At 42.0% G+C, this 23,053-nt stretch overlaps 2 protein-coding genes across 3 annotated transcripts in view; one reads left to right on the top strand and one right to left on the bottom strand.

Moving 5' to 3' along the window:
- Nucleotides 1-14,866, top strand: part of GNL2 (G protein nucleolar 2) — a 90,008-nt gene extending 75,142 nt beyond the window's left edge. For both annotated transcript variants that reach the window (XM_073615520.1, XM_073615521.1), the window contains 2 exons: nt 5,013-5,098; nt 14,016-14,866. In XM_073615520.1, coding sequence (XP_073471621.1) covers nt 5,013-5,098; nt 14,016-14,165 — 236 coding nt within the window. In that variant the 3' untranslated portion in view covers nt 14,166-14,866. The remainder of the gene's footprint in view (nt 1-5,012; nt 5,099-14,015) is intronic.
- A 4,999-nt stretch (nt 14,867-19,865) lies between these two features.
- DNALI1 (dynein axonemal light intermediate chain 1) overlaps nt 19,866-23,053 on the bottom strand; it is a gene marked incomplete in the record, with an annotated part of 40,494 nt that continues 37,306 nt past the window's right edge. Inside the window, 1 exon segment of the mRNA XM_073615519.1 lies at nt 19,866-20,142. Coding sequence (XP_073471620.1) covers nt 20,107-20,142 — 36 coding nt within the window.

Here is a 23,053-nt window from a genome sequence, read left to right as displayed (position 1 = left end):
ACTTCAGGTGATTCAAAACTGGCAAAAGCTTTTCTGGGGATGTCCCCAGTGCAGCCTCTCCTAACAATGTCCACTCAGTGGGACTCCAGGTTTTTTTTTTTGCTAGTGTCCTTTAGTCAATGGACATTTTCGCCATAACTATTCATTTTCATTTTTTCTTCACCATTTTGACTGATACTTCTATCGCAATCCAACTGCTGATTGCTTCAGGGCTCACTAGCAGTTTTCGGATTGGTTACCCTCGATGTACATCTTGGGAACTGTACCTGGACCCCAAAACAGCGGGGCCTTACTTTAATGTTTGCCTCGGGCACTGGATCCTTGGCACGTAGTGCAATGAGTGTAAAACCCCAATTCCAAAAGGTTTGGGATGCTGTGTAAAATCTACATAAAGGCAAAATGCAATGATTTGTAAATCTCATAAACCCATATTTTATTCGCAATAGAAAACATTAAATGTTTAAACTGAGAAGTTGTACTATTTTAAGAAAAAAATTAAGATCATTTTGAAATTGATGACAGCAACAAGTTTCGAGTTGGGACAGGGCCATGTTTCTTTTAATAATGCTCTAAACATCTAGGAACTGAGGAGACCAGTTTTTGTAGTTTCCCATTCTTGTCTGATATAGGATTCTAACTACTCAACAGTCCTGGGTCGTCTTTGTTGAATTTTTTATTTCAAGGTGTATCAAATATTTTCAGTTGGTGAAAGGTCTGGTCTGCAGGCAGGCCAGTTAAGCACCCAGACTTTTCTACTACAAAACCTTGCGGTTGTCATAGATGCAGTATGCAAATATCAAAATTACCTTGGTTTTTTTTTTTCCTAAAATGGTAAATTTTCTCAGTTTAAAGATTTGAAGTTTTCTATTGTGAATAAAATATGGGTTTATGAGGATTGCAAATTATTGCATTTTGATTTTCTGTAGTTTTTATGCAGAGTCTCAACTTTTTTTAGAATTGGGGTTGTAGTTAGCTGCAGGGTGCTATACATAGTCCATTCCTATGGCACCCAGACACCCTTGGGGGGGTATGCTCGCTGTGACAGGTGAAGTTCGGTCCCATACAAGTATCTTCAGTGTGGATACAGAGAGGGTTTCCCTGTTTTTTGTTTGTCTTGTTTTTACATGTAGGGTGTTTATTCACGTCAGCGCCTGGGTTATTCCGGTTCCCTTTCTGGACAAAAAGGTGTGGAATAAGAATTCCACATCCATTTGCGAGTACCCCAAAAGGCCACACCTCATTTTAACAATGGCAAAGACAAGGCGCAGAGGAGCTGATAAAAAAAAGGGGGGGGGGGGCCTAATCGCACTTATCAAATCAGAAAAATGCTCAGGGCAATAGCTGTTCCCCTGCATTGGAGTAAGGTCCTATACTGACACACATTTCTTCCACTATTTCTAACTGCCTCTTAGCACGCAACAGGTGGCCTATCGGACTAAGGCGGGTTTCGCTGCAACTATGTCAGAATTCTCTAGCTCTCTACCCTGCTAGAACCTTTTGTCTCCTTTTATGGACCAAGGTGAGGCGAACGTAGAGGATAATGCAGAGAAATTTTCACCTGATGCATTTTATGATGCACAAGCTAAGGCTTCACGCCATACACTTTCTACCGTGAGCGTACTTTTTGATGCAGCGCATACTAGCTTTTGCCTAAAGCACCAGAAACTCCCCAGACTAAACAAGCTCTCATGGGCACAGAATGGATGGTGAGGTAGCTGAATTTTGACCAAATCCTGAAATTTTTTTTTTTTTTTTTTTTTTATTTCTCCCTCAAACTCTTGCTGGAATATAAATTGATGAAAAAATGGTCTGTTCTGATATTGCATCCTGTCCTGCCATTTCTGTTCTCAACAAGCAAGCATCTTGTTGAGGATATTCTTTCCTTTAAGGATTCTGTTGATAGACCTTTTGCAACCCTAACGAAGGCTCTCACTCGGCAAATAGAGACTAGAATCTTGTCCTTAAGAACCCTGTTCTGCTGGCACAATTGCAGCTCATGCTCTGTGCTGCTATATTGTTTTGATGCTCTGGAGAATGTAATTTGCCTGGTCTCTAGGATGACACTGCTCCCTGTGCATATGCGCAGAATTCTGTGGTTAAAGGCTCGATCTGCTGAGCCTGTGTCTTTTAATATAAAAATATGATGTGAATGTGAATTTTATATTTATTTATTTTTTTAGGGTGAACTTTTCCTTTAAGTCAAAGGCAGCTTCATCCTTTTGTCGCAAACCTTGGACCCCAAACCATCAATGCCTACCCAGAAGCCCTCTTTACAATTAAGAGGCATCCTGACTGTAGGCAGCCAGGGCTCCAGGCTCTACTCTACAAGTGAGTGCAGGAGATCGGGTGCTAGCATCATCCCCAAGTGAAGTTTCTTCTGTCACAGATTTTCCTGCTTCATTCTCGTGTTGTAATGCAGCCCCCTGGCGCAGATCTTTCTTCGTTTGTGAAGCCCCTGTAAACCAAGCTATGTGACTTTTAGTGAATCCTTTTTGTACACAGACCATTGTCCACTCTCATTTTGCTAGGAATGTTAGGTAGCGTATTCGTGTGTTGTATGTATATCTGTAATACTCTGTATGTCTTGTATTTCTTTCCTACACTTGTAAGTAGTATGTATGTACTGCATTCTTGTTTAGTAAAGCACAATAGAATGCTACAGAGATTTATGCTGCTTTGCTTTCACCACAAAGTGCCAGTTTCGATCTCATAGCATCCAGTTCACAGGATACCGGCATGACCACCTGCTGAAAGATATGCCTTGGCTCACTTCTGCATGAGGTTTCTGGGCCTCATGGTGGTCTCCTTCAAGGCCATTCCCTTTGCCTAGTTACACTTAAGACCCTTTCAGCTCGACATCTTCATGATGTGAAGAAAGCAGATCCCATCTCTGTATCCCCCACTAGTGCTGTCCAGCCTGGACAAAAATCTCTGTGACATGGATTTTTAAATCCCTAAAATCCAGGAAATCACAACTCCCTGACTGTCCAGGGAACCTGGTCCCACCAGAAATCTATGCTCTCGTCAGCCTTTTGGAACAGAGCCATAAGACTGACTCTTCTACATGGTCACAGGGTCACCCATACAGTAAGCAATGGGTGGGTAAGTCGGACCACGCCATAGCTTTTGCCTACATAAACCATCAAAGGGTTACCAGAAATTGGGCAGCCATGAATAACGCATACCTGTTTCCCACCTGGACAGAGAGCCATATTCAAACTCCTTCCGCTATCTACATACCAGGAGTGAAAAATTACCAAGTGGACTTCCTGAGTTGCCAAGTCTCAGGGGAGTGTTCCCTTCACCCTGAGAACTTCTTGATGCTCTGTCAGGAATTGGACCACCAGCTGTTGACATCATGGCCTCCCAGATTCAACAAAAAGCTTAACAGGTTAGTGGCCAGGTCCAGGGATCCCCTGGCTTTCATGGTGGATGCCCTGATGATTGATTGGTTCAAGTTCAGATTTGTGTATGCATTCTCTCCAGTGAAGGTTGTCCCTCTATTGCTCCACAAGATAGAGGAAGAACGGATTCTGGTGATCTTCATTGTTTACAAATTGGCACAGGAGAACTTGGTACGCAGACTCCTGGTCAAACAGGCCAGAACTCTTGTTACAGGGCCCTCTGTTCCACCCGGCATCTCAGTTGCTGGCTGAAGGGCTTGATTGCAGAAACCCAGATCCTAAAGGATTCCTTGCTTAAGGCGAGAAAATTGATTTCTTGCAGTATCTAATTTTGCACCTGAAGGGCCTACTTGGCTGGTGCAAAAGTAGGCACCTCAACACCCAGGAATATTCTGTTCCTTGCATCTTGGACTTCCTCCAGTGTGGCCAGCACCAGCATCTGGCTTTTAGTACTCTAAAGCAATGGTCATCAACCCTGTCCTCAGGGCCCACTAACAGGTCAGGTTTGCAAGATAACTGAAATACATCACAGGTGATATCATTTGCTGCTCGGTGATTGCAGTATTCTAGTCTGTATCTCACCAAGGTAATACATAAAACCTGGACTGTTAGTGGGCCCTGAGGACAGGGTTGATGACCACTGCTCTAAAGGGACAGGTTTTGGCCTCATCTTTTTCTGTTCCAGAAATCTTTGGAATAGTAGAAAAGTAGTTGCTTATGTTAATCCTCCACTCTGATATCCTGTGTCTGCATGGGACTTGAATCTAGTGCCTTTGGTTCTTTGAATTTATGAAACTTTGTACCCTTTGAACCATTTTAATTTAACTTGTGGATTTCACTGGTAATATGGCCTTTATGGTGGTCATTACCTCTGTCAGGCGTCTCCTAGCTGGTGGTTCTTTCTTGCAAGGAGCCTTTTCTTGTCTTACATAGGTACAAGGTGATCCTAAGATCCATATTCTTCTTCCACCCAAAGGTCTTGCTTTCACCTCAAAGGTATTGCTCTCTCTCCCCTATGTCCTGTTCAGAAATATGCTGAAGAAACCCCCCTTTGCTGCCTGGATGTAATCAGAGTGGTTAGGGTCTACCTGTCTGCAACCTCTTCCTTCAGAAAAACTTTATCCCTTTTTGTCCAACTTGAAGGCCCCAAGAAGGGACACCCTTCATCCTCTTCCACCATTGCTAGGTGGTTCAGGTTGCTAATTTCTAAGGCTTACACCCTCAAGGAAAAGGTTCCTCCTTTCCCTTTTAGGACCCACTCCACGCAATTCTATAGGCGTTTCTAGGACTTTTTTTTGCATCAAACACCAATTTCCCAGGTTTGCAATGCTGCCACCTGGTCTTCTGTTCATGCTTTTTCTGTTTAGGGTCCGTTGACCCTTCCTTATGTGGGGGGTGTAGCTAAGGAAAGCTTTTGTCAGTGTCCAATCACCTGAAGAGAACCGCATAAAACCCACTGTCTATGACTTGCTATCCTGTACTGTCCTTTTTTTGTTACTGTTAATGTTTGTTACCATTCTGTGAGGCATAGCAAAGGATCCTAAATAATTTGTCACACTACTCGCTAGCAGAGCATAAAGCGTTACGCTAATAAACTATTTTTCACAGGGAAGAATAAACTGGGAAAGAAAAGGAAATGGGTTGAAGAGGAGGAGGAGGATGAAAAGCCACAGAAAAAACTAACATCAAAAGAGGTATGTATATGCCTGGTCAGTAGAAATATGAGGTAGGCATTGAATTGGTTTGTAGATGAAAACCATTGCAGTGTAAAAAATAAAATCCTTTTTGTAGTTTTTTTTTTTTTTTTTTTTTTTTTATTGTAATAGAGACGAACAATATATGTGCTATAACCAATTTTACCTTTTTGAACTTTGTTGCCACTTGAGATTCTGTCTTGTACTATTTTCATTTGTGCTTGCTTCTGGTTTGATGAAGTTTAGTTCTTGAATGGTAGATACAGTGCCTTGAACAAGTATTCATACCCCTTGAAATTTTGCACAATTTGTCACGTTACAACCAAAAACATACATGTATTTTATTGGGATTTCATGTGATAGACCAACACAAAGCGGCACATACTTGTGATGTAGAAGGAAAATGATTAAATGGTTTTCAAAATTTTCTTACAAATATGTGAAAAGTGTGGCATGCATTTGTATTCAGTCCAATATTTTGTAGAACCACCTTTCGCTGCAATTACAGCTGCAAGTCTTTTGGGGTATGGGTCTACCAGCTTTGCACATCTAGAGTGAAAGTTTTGCCCATTCTTCTTTGCAAAATAGCTCAGGCTCTGTCAGATTGGATGGAGAGCTTCTGTGAACAGCAATTTTCAAGTCTTACCACAGATTCTCAATTGGATTTAGGTCTGGACTTCACCTGGCCCATTCTAACACATGCATATGCTTTGATCTAAACCATTCCATTGTAGTTCTGGCTGTATGTTTAGGGTCATTGTCCTGCTGGAAGGTGAACCTCCGCCCCAGTCTCAAGTCTTTTGCACATAGGTTTTCTTCAAAGATTGCCCTGTATTTGACTCCATCCATCTTCCCATCAACTCTGTCCAAGTTCCCTGTCCCTGCTCAAGAAAAGCATCCCCACAACATGATGCTGCCACCACCATGTTTCACTGTGCGGATGGTGTGTTCAGGGTGATGTGTAGTATTAGTTTTCTGCCACACATAGCATTTTGCTTTTAGGCCAAAAAATTCAATTTTGGCCTCATCTGACCAGAGCACCTTCTTCCACATGTTTGCTGTGTCCCCCACATGGCTTCTTGCAACCTGCAAACGGGACTTCTTATGGCTTTCTTTTTGCCATTCTTCCATAAAGGCCAGATTTGTGAAGTGCACGACTAATAGTTGTCCTGTGGACAGATTCTCCCACCTGAGCTGTGGATCTCTGCAGCTCCTCCAGAGTTACCATGGGCCTCTTGGCTGCTTCTCTGATTAATGCTTTCCTTGCCCGGCCTGTCAGTTTAGGTGGATGGTAGGTTTGCAATTGTGCCATACACTTTCCATTTTCGGATGATGGATTGAACAGTGCTCTGTGGAATGTTCAAAGCTTGGAATATTTTTTTTTTGTAACCTAACCCTGCTTTAAATTTCTCCAACTTTATCCCTGACCTGTCTGGTGTGTCCTTAGCCTTTGTGATGCTGTTTGTTCACTAAGGTTCTCTTCTAAAACTCTGAGGGCTTCACAGAAAAGCTGTATTTATACTGAGATTAAATTACACACAGTTGGACTCTGTTTACTAATTAGGTGACTTCTGAAGCCAATTGGTTGCACTAGAATTTACTTAGGGGTATCAGAGTAAAGGATGCTGAATACAAATGCTTGCCACACTTTTCAGATATTTGTAAAAAATGTCAAAAACCATTTATGTTCCACTTCACAATTATGTGCCACTTTTTGTTGGTCTATCACATAAAATCCCAATAAAATACATTTGTTTTTGGCTGTAACATGACAATGTGGAATATTTCAAGGGGTATGAATACTTTTTCAAGGCACTGTATAAAGAGACACTTTGTGTAAGCACAGACTGAGTCTATGTTTTGACCTCCTTTTGCATACCTGTGTATTTTTTTAGTCCATGCATAAATTAAAATCTAGCAAAAGATGAAGGTGCCTGTCCTTTGAACAGTGTTCTCTTTCAAACAGTGTTGCTTGCTTTTTTTGTGGAAGTTTTCATTGTTGAGGGCATTTTAATGAGTTTTAAGAATGAGTGAGCGTTTGTTTTTGAGCGTGGTGAGCGTTTGTTTAAAGTGTAACTGCACAAAGTTTTGGACAGAGTTGAGAGGCATTAGAACACCATATTCACCTTCTTTATTCTGTTTTCGATTTTCATCGAAAGTGAAAGTAAATCAAACATTTTTCTTTCCTACACATTTATTCATTTTTTTGTTATCTCTTAGCTAGTTTCCTGCAGTCTTATTAGCACCTTATTTCTCTCCCATATATTTATTCTTTCTTTTTTTTTTCTCTTAGCTAGTTTCCTGCAGTCTGGTTATGAGAAAAAAAATGAATAAATATATGGAAGAGAAATAAGGTGCTAATAGACTGCAGGAAACTAGCCAAGAGAGAACAAAAAAATGAATAAATGTGTAGGAAAGAAATAGGTGCTGATAGACTACAGGAAACTAGCTAAGAGGGAAAAAGCAAGGGGAAGTAAATCCATAAAATTGGGTAAAATCAAAATTTAACCTATTGGGTATATGTGTTCTCAAATGGAAAATCCAAAAGACCTCCCACTTGCACAGCAACCTAAAGACATCACCTCCCCTAGGTCATATTTTAACTTTTTCAATCCCCTGTATTTGTAGAGCTGCGAGATCCCCACCTTGTGATCGATTAAGACGATTGGCAACATTTGTAGAGTGGTTCTTCCGTATATCATACACTTGATCATGGAGGCGATCCCGCAATCTCCTTGTTCTGCCCACATATTGTGTGTGGCAGATTTTACATGTAATCAAGTATATCAAATATTTGGTGTTACAGTTTATAAAATTCTTGACACTGTAATTTCTGCCACCCACTGTAGACTTAAATCCTTCTCCCTTAATCAAACGTTGACAACAAGGGCAATCTTTTGTGCCACACTTGCAGTTCCCCTTAAAATCAAGCCAAGTAATCCCCCGCTTATTACTAGATGTAAAATAGCTAGGGGATAAGGAGTTGCCTAGTGAGGGCGCATGTCGAGAAACTATTCTAGCCCCACCGGAGAGGATTTGGGCGTACACACTGTCATTATATAAAATTGGTAAATGGCATTCAACAATATTTTTTTATCTGTCTAAACTCCATACTGAATGGAGTGGAGAACACGGGTGGCCTTTGTTTTTTTAACGTCACTTTTTTTTTTTTACCGCCTAATAAATGACTCCTCCCAGTTTTTTTCTAGCTATATTAATAGCCCTATTGACTGAACTTTCAGGGTAACCCCGCTGCAAAAAAGGAATCATCATAATAAGAGTCTCCCTCTCATCTGCGGTGGGTGGTTGACAAGTGGTTAATGTAAATCTGCATTGGCAAAACAAACTGTTTACTTCAATACATACCTCTCCAGGAGCTCATGCTTGCTTTTTTCTTTTGCTCCCATGTCACTTCAATCAGCTGCTGGAAGGGAAGAGTGTGCCTCAAGTTTGCTACAAATTGTTTTGATCGTAGATTACACAGAGCAATGCGGCAACCCGAATTGGTCCAACACTGTAACACGTTCCTTTAAAATAAAAAGTCCTGTGCCTTGTAATGCCAGATCTGCGTTGCCATGTTAGTGAGCATTGCAATAAAATGACCCAGGCATATGTTTTAAGCCCTTAGCGTGTTAAATGTAGCGCACCACAACGCAATAAAACATGCATGCCTTTTGCACTGCATCGCATGTGTGTTAGCAAGGTGCTTTGTTGCCATTAATAAGGAATGGCATCACAGCATAGCAACAAGAATGTGTTCTTATGCACTGTGTCAGTGTGCGATTGTGCATTCGTTCCTGCATTGCACTGATGTGAATGGGCAATTATTTCTTTTATCTTTTTTTTTTTTTACTACTGGGGGCCTTAACAAAACATCAGGGATCTGAAGATTGACCTTCACTCACACTGAACAGAAAGTGCTCTGTACAGAGCGTTTCCTGTTCATTTGCAAAGAGATAAGTAGTACAGATGGCCATTCAAGTTACTGTTTCTGCATTTATGGATAAAAAAAACAGGTGACCAACACTGGACACCTGCAGTGTTCATCCAGGACAGGCAAAGGATCGGTAAATTTGCTTTATTTACGGTTTGCTGTGGGTCTTATGCACTTTCATGTTGTACCATTTGGTCTCTTTTCTGCACCTGGGGTATTCAGAGTGCTAGCCCCATTTACTAGCCTTACTGTGCTCTTAAAGGGATTGTAAAACCTCCTGTGATGCAAGAGCCCCCCTTTTACTTACCTGAACCCGGTCTTTCCAGCGACGGGGACAAGCACACCAGCTCCAGCCGGTGTCTTGGGTCCTGATTGGGTAGATTGATGGCAGCGCATCCTTTGGCTTCCGCTGCTGTCAATCAAATCCAATGACGCGGGAGTCGGGGGCAGGGCCGAGTCCTGCTGTCTGTGTCAATAGGTGCAGCAGCAGGACACAGGAGCGTGCCCGCACGAGTGCCCCGAAGGAGAGCGGCTCTCCAGTGGGGCACTTGAAGAGGAGGAGCCAGGAGCGCAGCTGAGGGACCCCACAAGAGGAGGATTGGGGCCACTCTGTGCAAAATCAACTGCACAGAGGAGGCAAGTATGACATGTTTGTGTTTTTATTTTTTATTTTTTTTTAAACAAGACAGATATCCTTTAAAGGTATTCCCATTTTGGAAAACATAACCAACCTCTTATTGAGGGAGCAATCTGTGCAGTTTTCTGGTGGACAATGTAGCCTCGACTGTCCAAGCCCTGCAGAGGTTCAGATGGATTCTGAACTATCAGAAATTGGTGCTGGAACCAGTTCATTGTTTTGGAGTATGTGGCTCTAGTACTGGAGAAGAGAAATGTCAAACTCTCCGCTCCCAATTTGGTAATTACACACCTCTTTGCTTTTGCTTTCGATTCCTGAGGTTGATGGTAGACATATTGTAGGCAGTTCTACTCCAGACACCTAGAATGGTGTTATATCATCATGGGACAAGTCATTTCAGTCTCTCGGCAGGCTGATTTATCTGACGTTACCAGGGTGTCCCTGGCTTGCTTGGTGGTTTAGAGACCCAGCTTTGGCGTTGGAAGTTTTTCCTTTTCATATTTTGGAAGATCCTCAAGGCAGTTGCCAGTTTGTTTGGCTGGGGAGGAATCCTGGGCACTATGTCGGTGCAAACCTTGCCATGGCACCAGTGTACATCAACCATTCGAAAGCAGCCAAAAGTCTTGCCACTGCAAGAGAGGTAGAGTGAATCCAGTCCTGGGCAGAACGTCATATTCTGCTGGTGGCTGCTGTTTATATTCCAGTCATGAACTGTCAAGCAACCTTCTTTAGCTTGCAGCACCTGGCCCCAGAGGAGTGGTCCTTTCACCCAGAGGTGTTCCAGGACCTGTCACAGGTGAGGGACACTGGATATGGACCTCCTGGCCTCCAGGTTCAACAACAAACTGGGCTAGACAGATTTTCTTCATATACAGGGATCTTCTAGTGGAAGCAGTGGATGCTCTGTAGAACTGCTACTCTGATCTATGCTTTTCCTCCCCTTAAACTCCTTCCTTGTCTTCGCAGGATAGAGGTGGAGAGCATTCCCTTTATTTTTATAGCTCCCGAGATAGAAGTGGGACAATGATCTGATAAGATTCCTGGTGGATGTTCTGTGGGCTCTTTGAAGCATCCAGATCTTCTGTCTCCTGAACCTATCTATCTTGCTTCACGGTCACTGACTTTAATAACACAGCTCTTGAAGCCCAGTTTCTGAGAGACGAGCCTCTCTAAATTGGTTATCCCCACTCTGCTAAAAGGGAGGAAATCTACTTGCAAGGTCTTGCACTGAACATGGAAGGAATACTTTGCTTGGTGTGAGGTCTTCCTGTACACTCTGGCAGTGGACTGTCCATTTACATCCTTGCATCCAGTGCAGAAAATGGATATAACATCAGTCTTGATGGCACAGGACCTTAGACCGATGAAGTGTAGGGGGGGGAGATGAGGCTGCTGGGACTTGTCTAGCAGTGTGGAGGATCAGGTAAGTAAACCAGCTGTAGCTAGTCCCCTAGACCTAAATTAGCAGTTAAGCTTATTGGGGCAGCTCTTTGCTTTTGCTATCATCTTTTAGAGACCATTGGGTTCCTATTCCTTGATTAAGACTTTTTTGTTCAGGGTGTCCTCAATGTGGTTAGCCCTGTTAGGTTCCACTGAGTCACAGGGAAACTGAATTTGGTTCTCTCTGCATTTCAAAACCCACCCTTTGAACCCACTAGATATTCCTCTCCCCAATCTTAGGCATAAGGCAGTGCTTCTTGTAGTCATCACCTCTGCAAGGTAAGTGTAGGAGCTGACAACCTTACCTTGTGAAGAACCCATTTTGGTCTTGCACAAGAATGAGGGGATGGTAAAATCCAGAGATTTCTTTCTAAGGTAATTTTTGGCTATCGCATCAATCAAGACATGCTTTCCACCCCGTGCTCTGGTTCCAGTTCCAGTCTGGATGTTCAGGCTGTGAGTTCTCTCAGCCACTGTTTTGTTTATAAAGACTGACTCTCATAATATTGGATGCTACACATAAAGGTGAGCCAGCTTCTTCTTCCACCATTTCTTGGTGGCTCAGACAGATTACTATCCTAGCTAAGGTCTTAAGAAAAGGGTTCTCCCCATCAAGGCACACACTACTAGTTCTGTGATTGCCACTTGGGCTCTTCAGTACAGAGGAATCTGCTTTCAAGATTTGCAAGGCTGCCTCCTGGTCTTCTGTTCACGGTTTCCAAGATGGATGGAGATCATTCTGGTGGCTTATTGAGCTGCAGACAGTTTTGTTTTTGGAACTATTGCCCACCAGTCAGTTGAACCTGACAGTTAATGACTTCCTGTTGTACCCCATAGACGAGAAAGAAAACCAGATTCGTATACTCTGCATAAAATACTTTTCTTGGAGTCCAGTGAGATACACAGATCCCACCCCTCTGTTATGTTCAAGTTCTTGATACTGCTTTGCTGCAAACTGCAACATACTGGGAGGTGTTATCTGGGCTGGCCTATATTCTTTTTGTTTGCCAGTCAGTGTCCAGTACTGTACTTCTGTAGGTGGCAGTATAACTTCACAGGTAATGATTTCCTTTGTCCCTCAATTTACTTAAAGGAAAGTATTAAATGGTTAGTGCCAAAATTCTGTATTTCAGGTGTGGCCATCTGATGTTACTTTAAGTGCACTTTTCACTGTTAATTATGGATTTCTACTTGTCCCAAAAGAGCAGTTTAATGGGTTACTTTTTTTGAAGGTCAGGCACATTTCAAGTATCTTGGCTCTGTTTCCATCCTGCTTTGCCTTGGGCTGAAGAAGCAACTTGTTCACAACAAGGCAGAATGTAAACCAAATTAGATAGTAGGCCGGTAGCAGACCTTCACCCTCCTACAGCACTCTTCTCCTCCCCATCCCCCTTCCTCCACGGAAGCAATATTTTTTTTTTTTTTTTTTATGGTTAGTTCCCCAGCTCCCGGGAACTCTCCTAGGTGATTGACGTGGTGCCTCCTGGAATGAATTATGTGCAGTCCCATTCAGTAAGGAGGGGACGGACTTGGTGGCACCTGCACCGGGCAGAGCTGGCAGCTGTCATAGGCAACATGGTGGCGCTGGACCGTGCCGCGGCTGCAGAGAGGAGGATACCAGCAGCTCAACAGAAAAGGAAGAGGTGGTGCAACGATTAACCAAACATTATAACAATCAAAGTTATAAAAATTATATACATTATATGATTATTTATCTATCTGAAAGATATATGTATATAGATAAATAGATAAAAAGTTCCGGCAATAAAACGTGGGGAGGGATTTATAAAATAACTTGCACCAGTGGCAGCTCCCTTGGGAGTTGAAGCAAAAACCCTGGAAGACAAATGAAAGACAAGGTGCGCCAATCTAAGTGCAGTATGTATGGACCAATTTAATGAAGAAATAAAAGGTGGCCAAGTGGCTACTCACAATTTGAGTGAGAATCAGGCATGTAAACACATGTAGTGAAGTCTATGTTCACTTATTCGATCCAGGACTGCATCAGTGGAGGTGTTCCAGCGGAATCTGGATGAACTGCCAAAATGGAGATGTAAGACTGTGCAGGGGACCTGGGTGTAGAAATCGGCTGCACGCCGTCCGTCCTCGGGGATGCAGGAAACCCGGAACCGGAAGGACAAACCAGCATGGAATGCACAACTCTATGGATTCCATGTACCTGAAGTGATGTATGGATCGAGTTGTGGTTTGTCGTTCCGGGTTTCCGGCATCCCCGAGGACGGACAGCGTGCAGCCGATTCCTACACCCAGGTCCCCCTGCACCTCCATCTGGCTTGCATAAAGACAGACGGCTCCCACCTAAAGCAAGACATACAGGCCGTCTTACATTTCCATCTTGGCAGTTCATCCAGATTTCACTGGGACGCCTCCACTGATGCAGCCCTGGACCGAATAAGTGAACATGGACTTCACTACATGTGTTTGCATGCCTGATTCTCACTCATAAGTTGTGAGTAGCCACTTGGCCACCTTTTATTTCTTCATTAAATTGGTTCATACATACGGCACTTCGTTTGGCGCACCTTGTCTGTCCTGTTTTTTTTTTTTGTTTTTGTTTTTTAACCAGCAGCTCAATGCTGGATCCACTGGCTAGGTGAGTATGCTTACTGTGCAGAAGAGAGTAAAGGGTAAGCAGGAACAAAATATGGGGGGGGGCTTAAGTTCCGCTTTAATATAATACTTTAAAACTGGACTCTTTGGCAAAAGAAGGAAACCCCTATAGGCTGCAAGTATGGAGGCATCACTCAGTGCTTCAATCCGTTTACCAAGAGCAAATGAACAAAAAAAAATTATGCATGAATTTTAGTGATTATGGTGATTTATGAACCCTCAAGGTAGTTTATGCTTTTTGTTATGCTGAGTTTTTTTTTTTTTTTTTCAAATAGAGGAGACGGCTAGAGCGGCAACAACATTCAAAAAAAGTGGGGGTACGGTACTACGACACTCACAATGTCAAAAACAAAAATCGCGACAAAAAGAAGACGGATCCGCAGTCCCAAAATGCCAGAAAGAAGAAATCCAAGCAGAAACATTGATTTTTTTTTTTTTGGTGTCATTAAATGCTGTAGTTTTACAAACTGCTTTATTTTTATTTTTACGTTGAAAATTATATGCAAAAATATCTCAACAAACTGATTCTGATAGGAGAAAATATTTTCTAGATCTCCAAGTGCACAAACTTGCTGATCCTGAAAGAACACCATGATATCTTTTGTGTGTGCTGGGGTCATGGAAAATATGGTATGGTTTGGTTTTGATGTCCAAAGTATCACATTTCAGCCTTTATCAACCATTACAGTATCATACTACTAAAAAAATTATTCTTTGCTGAGAAAAGCAGTGTGAAATGCATTGTGGCTTACCATGAATATGTCAGTTTGAAAAAAATGGCAAAACTGTAGAACACTGGGGGGGTTACTAAAATTTGTAAGAAAACAAATCCTCCAGAATTGAAAAAATGCAAAGGGCTCCAACAAAATAGTATTCTAATGGCTTCAGTACTTTTCCAGTAACTGAAAGAAAGCAAAAAATCAAGTATGTGATTTCGTTTTAACTTCACTGTTTTTACTGATCTACCTGGCTTGTATTAGGTCTGATTTATCATGGGGCCCCTGGGCTGTGCCTGGGGGGGAGCCTTACATGAAAACAGCCCTGCAGATACCACAAATTGATTATATACTGAGGATTATCTTTGAAATTTAAATATGGAAACAATAAAAAAAATATATATATTTTATTTTGATTTATGTGATTTCTTGGTGGCACATAAAAAGTCCCATTCAACTATTTCTGTCCTTAATGGGTTTCCCGGTTTATAAAGCAGTTGGGGGTGGTGTCCACTGAGAAATAAGTCTCTATTGACAGGAAACTTCCACATTAATTGACAAGTCAAAAATCCTTTTTTTTTTTTGATCGTACAGCACAGGACACAGGCATCATCCTAGATGACTGGGACTTTCAAAAAGCAATACATAAAAAGGAGCTGTGGGCATAAGAACAAAAAAACAAACAAGGGTTTAAGACCCTAACTAGACAACTGCTTGTGGCACCTTACAGCCAAACCCACCATGAACAAAGGCATGAACATCTACCTGCTAAAACTTAGTAAACGTCTGACTAGAAGACCAGCAGCCTTACAAATCTGGAAAAACCGATGCTTGTTGCAGAGAGGCCCAAAAAACTTCCACAGACCTAGTGGAGTGGGCCTTAACAGGAAAGGGAGGAACATTATCCTGTAGGATATAGGCCTAAACAATAACATGTCAAGTTCACCTAGCAATGGTGGAAGGAGAAGCAAGATGTCCCCTGCGAGGGCCTTTGGAAAGCAAAGAGAGAATTTGTAAGACTAAAGGAGGCTGTAACTGACAGGTAAACATGTACAACACAAACCACATCCAAACAATGGAGAGACCCCTCTTGGGTGCCTCGGAGCTGGACAAAAACATGGTAGGGTGATAAAAATAAAAATGACTGGGTGACCCTCAATGTGATACAGCACCTCATCCCAATAAGTTGAAAAATCAAAGAGGAAATACGGGGATTATAGCGGTGCCAAAACATACACATTACATCATAGTAAAAACCAGAAATATTTTATTAACAAAAAATTCTTAAAAGGTCGACAGAGTTCACAAAAGCAAGGTGTGCATCATAATTCATATATTTAAAAAACAATTGTGTAGCGGAAATTTTGTTTACGAAACTTGGCCTGAGAAGTGTGGCGACCAGTTCCGTAGGTAGGTATTTAGATGTCCGACATGTTTCGCCAGTGATGGCTTCCTCAGGGACAGATCTTTGATACCTATAGCGCTACAATTTAATCTATGAAAGAAAATTGACAATCAGGCAAAATTCTATAATCAAAATATAATATAAGTGCATGTAATGTAAATGGATACTTAAACATGTTTGCGGGCTGTCAGACAAGAACCAACCACATCCGCCCAAAACGAGCCCACATATGCCCCACGCACACAAGGCGCCAGGCGGTCCCCATCCCTCCCAAAAAAAAAAAAAAAAAAAAAGGGGAGGAGAAACCCCCAACCAAATCCCCATAGGATAGAAGGACCTGACAGAGTATCTCTAGAGAAAAAAATATGTTTTAAAATACAATTATAGTGGGCTCTGGACAAGCCTATATTTTTTTTTTTTTTTTGGACATCTAAATACCTACCTACGGAACTGGCCGCCACGCTTCTCAGGCCAAGTTTTGTAAACAAAATTTCCGCTACACAGTTGTTTTTTAAATATATGAATTATGATGCACACCTTGCTTTTGTGAACTCTATGTCGACCTTTTAGGAATTTTTTGTTAATAAAATATTTCTGGTTTTTACTATGATGTAATGTGTATGTTTTGGCACCGCTATAATCCCCGTATTTCCTCTTTGATTTTTCATGGTAGGATGATGTCCTGGTTAACTGCCTCTGCCCTCCGTATAGTAAAATGGCGCTGAGCTTGGATCACCTCTCATTCTGGGACGATGTTATATTATGTCGCCCCAGTCACACCTCTCTCTTGTGCCTGCAGAGGCGTGCAGCGTGGTGATCGCAGGTGCACTGTGTCCCTGAGACACGGACGACCCCGATCTCAGTAAAGAGCCCATGACGCTGCTCTTTACCCATGTGATCGGCTGTGTCCAATCACAGTCGATCACATGTAAACACGGAAGTGTTGGTAATCAGATCGCCTCGCCTCACACTGACAGAGTGTGAGGTCAGGAGAGCCGATCAGCGGCATCTCCTCGCAGGGGAGACCTGTACAGGTAATCGGGGCATTGATCACTGGTGCCCTGATTATCTGTGCAGCCCCAGCAGTGATGCCAGTCAGTGCCGCCTCATCAGTGAAGGAGAAAAATTACTTATTTGGTGGAAAACTCAGTGGTGATTAAATACTACCAAAAGAAAGCTTCATTTGTGTGAAAAAAAAATGATAAAAATTAAATTTGGTTACAGCGTTGCATGGTTGCGCGATTGTCATTCAAAGTGTGACAGTGCTAAATGCTGGCCTGGGCAGGAAGTGGGTTAAAGTGCCCAGTATTGAGGTGGTTAAGGTAAGAGGAGGATACAACTTTTGGGTAGAAAATAAGCCTTGGTTTTAAGAACAGTCTTATCCTTGTGCAGCACTAGAAAGGGCTTCCTACAAGATAATGCCACCAGCTTCAGTACTTGCCCAGCCATGAGGAAAACCACCTTACAAATAAGTTCAACAGGGAAGGCTCAAAGGAGGCTTTTGAAGAGCCGACTGCAGCACTTTGAGATCCCACGGTGTCGCTAGAGAATCACCAGGAAGTGAGAGGCCAAATAATGAGGATAGAGAAGGCCAACATTTGTCCCTTTAGGATACTCCATGTCAAATATTGATCTAGACCAGGGGTAGGCAACCTCGGCCCTCCAGCTGTTTTAAAAATACAAGTCCCATGAGACATTGCAAGACCCTGATGATCGCAGGCATGACTCTTAGAGGCAGAGGCATGATAGGATTTGTAGATTCACCACAGCTGGAGGGCCGAGGTTGCCTACCCCTGATCTAGACCTTATTGGAGAAATATTGGGATACGTGTTCCATCAATAGATTATCATCTAGGTAAGATGAAACTTTCTCTGCTCGCACCACACAATGTAAGCCTTCCAGGTGTGATGGCAGATTTTATGTGAAGTCCACTTCCTAGCATGGATAAGTGTTGGAATAACCAATTTTAATTGGCCTCTGTACCTCAGGAGCTGGGCTTCAACAGCCAGGCCGTCATAGCCAGGGGTAGATTGGTAATAAGAAAGAAGGGCCATGCAATTCAGTAGAGGCTGAGGGGAGTCTGTCAAAGCCAGAAATATCAGAGTACAAAGTCTTCCTAGGCCAGTTCAGTACCACAAGAATTGCTTGAATGCCCTCTGAGTTGATCCTATAGAGCAGTCATGGAAGGATATTGGAGGAAGTGGAGGGTAAAGCATACATCAGGCAAACTTGATCCTACCAGAGCTTCTTCTGCAAAAGCTTAAATATGTTGGACCTGACAACACACCTATCCAGTTTGTTGAACTGGGATGCCAAATGGTTCACATCTGAGATCCTCCACCTGTGACAAAAGTTCTGAAACAATTCTGGGTGAAGTGACCACTTCCTGTGATCCAGACATAGATGGCTGAGGAAGTCAACCTGCCAATTTTCTACACCTGGAATGTGTACTACAGTCATGGACGGCATGAGACACACTGTCCAGGTCAGAAACAGTTCCGCTTTGTTCTTGGCTGCTCTGTTGTATCCTTGATGGTTGATGTAGGCCATGGCTGAGGTTGACATCTGTCCCAGTACTCCAGTGCAAAAGCACACCAAATGCATCAAGATGTCTGGATAGGAGTATCTGTGCTTGAGAGCAGAGGGACCTGATCTTTTCCTGAGGGAAGAAAGACCCATATTGTCCAGGTAGCCTATATAGCAGACACCCTGAGAGTGAAGAGGAGCCAGAACAGAGGCAAATATTTTTGTAAAGACTTAAGGAGCAGTAGAGTGGTCAAATTGCAGAGCCACAAACTAAGTTAGTCATCCACATCAGGGGGCCTAGGGTACCTATCCAGAAACTGAATAAGTAGCCAGAAGGGCTGGTATGTAGCTGGGTTGGAGCAGGAATCCAAAAAAAGTAATCTCCTCAGTAGAGAGGAAACCTCTATCGCATAAGGACAGTAGCAAAAAAACTGATAACTTTCAGGTGGGATTATATAGGGATCCTAGCAGTTTTCTTTGCCAGTGTCCATTCACCTGAAGGTAGAAGGGCAGTGGATCTAGCACAGAGAGCAGCCAGGAGGTGGGGAGGACAACAAGGAATTGGCTGCTTTTGTCACACTATAATGCTCCACCTGAAATTGTGGTGGCTGTGGTGCAGGCCAGTGCTCCTTTTGAAGTGGGTAATGAGTTTGCAAATAGCATACAATAGAAAAGCAGAGCACTATGCCCATTATATGTTTAATGCACACTTGCCTTTCACTCTCAGCACAGTGGTTAAGAGTGTATATAGAAATCAGGATGACACTAATAATGGTAGCATTAGGATTTTTATATAGTAGGTTACTGGATAGCATGTAAACAGATGTGATGGTGGTGATGATAGTCATTTAAAGGAACTACTGAGTTATAACATAGATAATAATGGGAGTAGTTATTTTACTTGCTGCCCGGTAACCTACCATATAGAAATCCTCGCACTACCATTATTAATGTCATACTGCATGAGAAGAAAACTGCCTTCCTACTATGTAATATCCTGCTCTCACGTAATGTGCCCTGCTCTCAGGTTCGACTCACAACTGAGCATAGAAAAAAGCCAGCACAAGTATCACATTAAATAGGTACATGTCAAAAAGGTTGAAAAACCCTTCTCGAGATTGGTGAAGACAGCATGACTATATTAATGCAAAGCAAACAATTTCTAGCAGCTTTGCAAATGACTTTCGTTCATCTCTATTTACCAAGCCTGGGCTTGTATATGAGTTAGGATGAGATGTCTGCTCGTATTGGTGCAGTAAAGTACATTCCTAGAAGGTCACCTTCAGCTGGACAAATCTGCCCAGCACATGACTGAATGTCTTATAAATATTAATCCCTAAATAGTTGATGTGTTTCAAGAAAAAAAAAAAAGCATTACTAGTCTGCCTTTAGCAACCAAGAACTATGTTTCGAGTGTGTCTTTTGGACAGCACATTGACAAGCATGAGTCCCTATTAAGAACCACAAGACAATAAAGTATGGAAAGAAGCTGGAACAATTTTATCATCAAAGAACTTGGATATTAAAAATATTGAGGTGTTTCATTATAGAATAAGCAATGCTTTAACATTTTTCATGACAACTGGGGAGATTTCAATATGAAAAAAGTCAAATCTAATTACAAATATGTCCTAGAGGTAAAAATATTTGCTTCTTGGCATCAGTACTTTCAATGAATCCAGACTGCAGACATCATGTTCACAGATGTTACTCCTGCGTTATTTCTTGGGCGCAATAATTCCTTCTAGCTGAGCCTACAATAAAAAATAATTTGCATCGTTAGACTACAAAGCCACTACCTCAATCTTGAATAAATAAACAAGAACTGGCTTATCAGTTGCAACTGTTTTGTTTTTAACCTTAATGTACTTTTAAGTGGACCTGTCTCCAAAGTAATATACTTCATGAGTGATCTAGCTAGAGTTATAGTGGTTGTAAATGTCACAGCTATTGTGCAAACAAAAAGTATGTAGCATTATAATAAAAACAAAAAAAAAAAAATCACACAAACTTAATATGGACCTAAAACAGAGAGGATAAAAGTATTTATTAGATTTAACTTTACAGCCACTTTAATAAGAGGAGTAGAGGGGAGGTTCAGCTGCAATGCAATAATATTACACATTCAAGGCAGGAGCGTTGGGGAAGAGATTGGGTTCTCACAGACTATGGAAATGAAGGGGGAGAGAGGGAGATGCAGTCACGCTGAGAAGAGAGCAGGATGATGGAGGGATGTAAACTGACCACACTTTTATGGATCAGCAGCCATGATAGACTTGGTCAGATTACATAGGGGAACACAGGAACAGGCAGGAATCAACTAGGTATTGTAGAACATGGAAAGGGACACATGACACCGCAAAAGCACTATGCTATATATCATGCCTTAAAGGGACAGGAGCATTTTTTTTTTTTAGGGCTGCAACCACTTTAATAGCCCCCTCTACAAGCTGAAGTGCTATTACATTATTTGGGGATCCTATGACCACATTCATGATGCAATTCAGGGCCTTGTACTTTTAATAGGCTAGGGAGGGAATTAGGCCTGGTATATTGGAAAATTGCAATGTTGAAACATAGCTTAAATTGTATGGCACCTGTCTAGACAGTATTAAAAACAATTTCAGGCAAATTAAACCAATAGATGGGCTATTCTTACTGCCAAGGAAAAGCTGCTTAAAATACATAGTCGACTCAAGTTACTTTGACTTTTCTTTCAACCTATGCAGCCAGACACAGTTCCCTACATTTTCCACTGGGAGTGTACTTCCTGAAGTATCTGCTGTTCCACTTCTCTGCTTGCTGAATCACCAATAACATTTAAACTTACAGGGCAGGTTTGTATCTAACTTGCATACACACGATCGGATTTTCCGACTGGAAATGTGTGATGACAGGCTGTTGGCGGAACCGACCGTTTGTACGCTCCATCGGACAATTGTCGGATTTTCCGCGGACAAATGTTGGATAGCAGGTTTTAAAATTTTCCCTGGACAAATGTCTGTTGTCGGATTTTCCGAGCGTGTGTACGCAAGTCCATCGGACAAAAGTCCAAAGTACAAACACACATGCTCGGAAACGAGGACGAGCCAGAAGCGGTCGGTCTTGTAAACTAGCGTTCGTACTGGAGAATTAACATTCGTGACGTGGCAAATTATGAAATCTCGAAATACAGCGCACATTATTATTCTCATAATAATGAAGCTGCTTTGCTGGTGATACTGATGGAGTTATTGCAAACTAATTTTCAAAGGCTTTTTTTTTTCTAGTGATATCAAAAATATTATTATTATGCTTTTTTGGGGGGGCAAGTTACCACAACACCATTATCCCGAAGTTTTTAAGATCAAAGATACAACTATGTTGGTGCCCCTTGTCAATTTTACATTGTATTTTTTTAAATGTAACTGCCTACTCCCAAAATGTCATTTGAAGTAAAACACATAGCCAAGTATTATTCTCCACATTTTTTTATTGTGCATTAAAAAAGAAAACAAATAAAATTAGACACGCTATCTGCCAATAGAACTTAACCAAAAAGTGCATTCTATGCATCCAAAAATATAGAAAATATAACCAATCAAATCATTATTATTCAACCAAAAAATAAAATAAAAGCCTCATGCATGTGTCCTGCTTCTTAATATAGGGGATCAACAATGCCAAGAATTGGTGAAAGCAGGGGTCCGTCATCCGGAGATGATTCCAAAAAACATCTGGATTATTCTCCTGGAGCTCCCGCAGCAAAGGCATATGACATAATTGGTCACAATTAATAAAGCAAACAATTTTTGGTCCAAGAACTCCTCCTCCTCCTCCCGTTTCTGGACTGGACTTAGGTCAAAGCAATAACTCCAAGGCCAATAATATATCTCCTCCGATTCCACAACATGTCTGGTTGACGAACGGTCGTTCAGAAATGAACTGAAAAGCGCTAAATGAAAAGCGCGAATCAACACTCACCAAACTTCTACTAACACAAAATTAGAAGGAGCCCAAAGGCTAAAGAGCTGAAAACCCACCTAGTACGTCACTACGTTCGTGTTTGTTGGCCGACAATTCCTTGCCGTTTGTATGCAAGACAAAATCCAGGCACACGCCTTTGGACAAAAGTCCACAGTTTTGTTGGCCAACAATCCGACCGTGTGTACCAGGCTTTAGTGTCTGGGATGGCATAAATTAACTGAATTTAGTATGGACTCTTGGGTTGATTTACTAAAACTGGAGTGTGTAGTTTTTTTTTTTTGTCAAAGCTTAATTGAACAGGCTGAAGTTAGAAGCTTGCACAGCTGCACCAAATTTTTCACTCTCCAGTTTTAGTAAATAAACCCCTTATTTCTAAGCATTGGCTACATGCAGCAGTATTATAAACTCCTATTAGAGTTGAAAAGGAAGGCCACGCCTCCAAAACGCATTATCCTGGCAACCACTGACCCACTCCACCCCCTGCCAGCTGTCAGTCAGTTGAGATGCAAGGTACAGTGCCGCTTGCTCGGTGGCTATGAACATCCTGCTTTCTTGCTGCAGTTAGCAGTGTGTCAGTGTACTAGTGTGGCTGCCCCAGGTGGAACACTATCCCACGACTCTTCACTGATCGCCTCGGCATAAGGCAGCAGAATCCATCAGCTTAGTGGTGACACAGTGGTTTGGAGCGGTGGTGTATTA

Source organism: Aquarana catesbeiana, linkage group LG02, assembly GCF_042186555.1.
Source record: "Aquarana catesbeiana isolate 2022-GZ linkage group LG02, ASM4218655v1, whole genome shotgun sequence".
Lineage (NCBI taxonomy): Eukaryota > Metazoa > Chordata > Amphibia > Anura > Ranidae > Aquarana > Aquarana catesbeiana.
This window is presented reverse-complemented; position numbering and strand designations above follow the sequence as displayed.